Source organism: Rhodotorula toruloides (genome assembly GCF_000320785.1).
Source record: "Rhodotorula toruloides NP11 unplaced genomic scaffold Scaffold3, whole genome shotgun sequence".
Lineage (NCBI taxonomy): Eukaryota > Fungi > Basidiomycota > Microbotryomycetes > Sporidiobolales > Sporidiobolaceae > Rhodotorula > Rhodotorula toruloides.
The window spans coordinates 850,410-851,037 of NW_015622963.1; the positions used below are offsets into that span (position 1 = coordinate 850,410).

At 65.3% G+C, this 628-nt stretch overlaps 1 protein-coding gene across 1 annotated transcript in view; it reads right to left on the reverse strand.

Annotated features, from left to right (window-relative positions):
• Positions 1–628, reverse strand: part of RHTO_04896 (RNA binding protein) — a gene marked incomplete at both ends in the record, with an annotated part of 3,158 nt that continues 2,530 nt past the window's right edge. The window contains 3 exons of the mRNA XM_016418559.1: positions 1–221; positions 280–356; positions 419–583. Of these exons, the coding sequence (XP_016275835.1) occupies positions 1–221; positions 280–356; positions 419–583 (463 nt within the window). The remainder of the gene's footprint in view (positions 222–279; positions 357–418; positions 584–628) is intronic.

Sequence of the window (628 nt, forward strand, 5' to 3'; positions counted from 1 at the left end):
AGAGGGAAGCCCGTTCGAGCGGACGCCGAGGGGGTTCTTCGAGTAGCTGAGCCGGATGCCGCCCTTGACGAGGCCGCCGAGCGTGTGGCCATAGAGCTCCTGCATCGCGCGCGTTGCGTGCGCCGTATCGACGAACTCGACGAAGACGATAGGGCCGTTCGACTTGTTGCGGAACTGGAGGCGCTTGAAGCCCGGGCAGCGAGAGAAGGCGTTGCGGAGGCCTGCGAGGGCGAGAGGTCAGCGTGAGATCGACAGAGGTGAGCACGAGAGGCAACGCACTGTCCTCGAGGTGCGAAGCGCTGAACGGGCCGGTGAGCGAAGGAAGAACGGCAGGCAGTCCACCAACGTAGAGCGTGCTGCGGATTGAGCGAAGTCAGCTTCCGTCCCTCGCTGTTCGCAAAAGCAGGCGCAAACTCACTTCTTCGGCGCATTCATATCAGCCGGGTTTTGCGTCCTCGGAATCGAGCCGAGCGAACTGGGATAGCCGAGTGGCGGACTCGCCAGCGGGTTCTGCAACGCCGCCTGCCTCGCCGTCTGCGGGACCTCCTGCGGCCTGCCGTTCGCGGGGACGTACGGCGCGTAGCTGGTGTAGGACGACTCGCGCGTGTGTAGGCCGCACCCGCCGTAG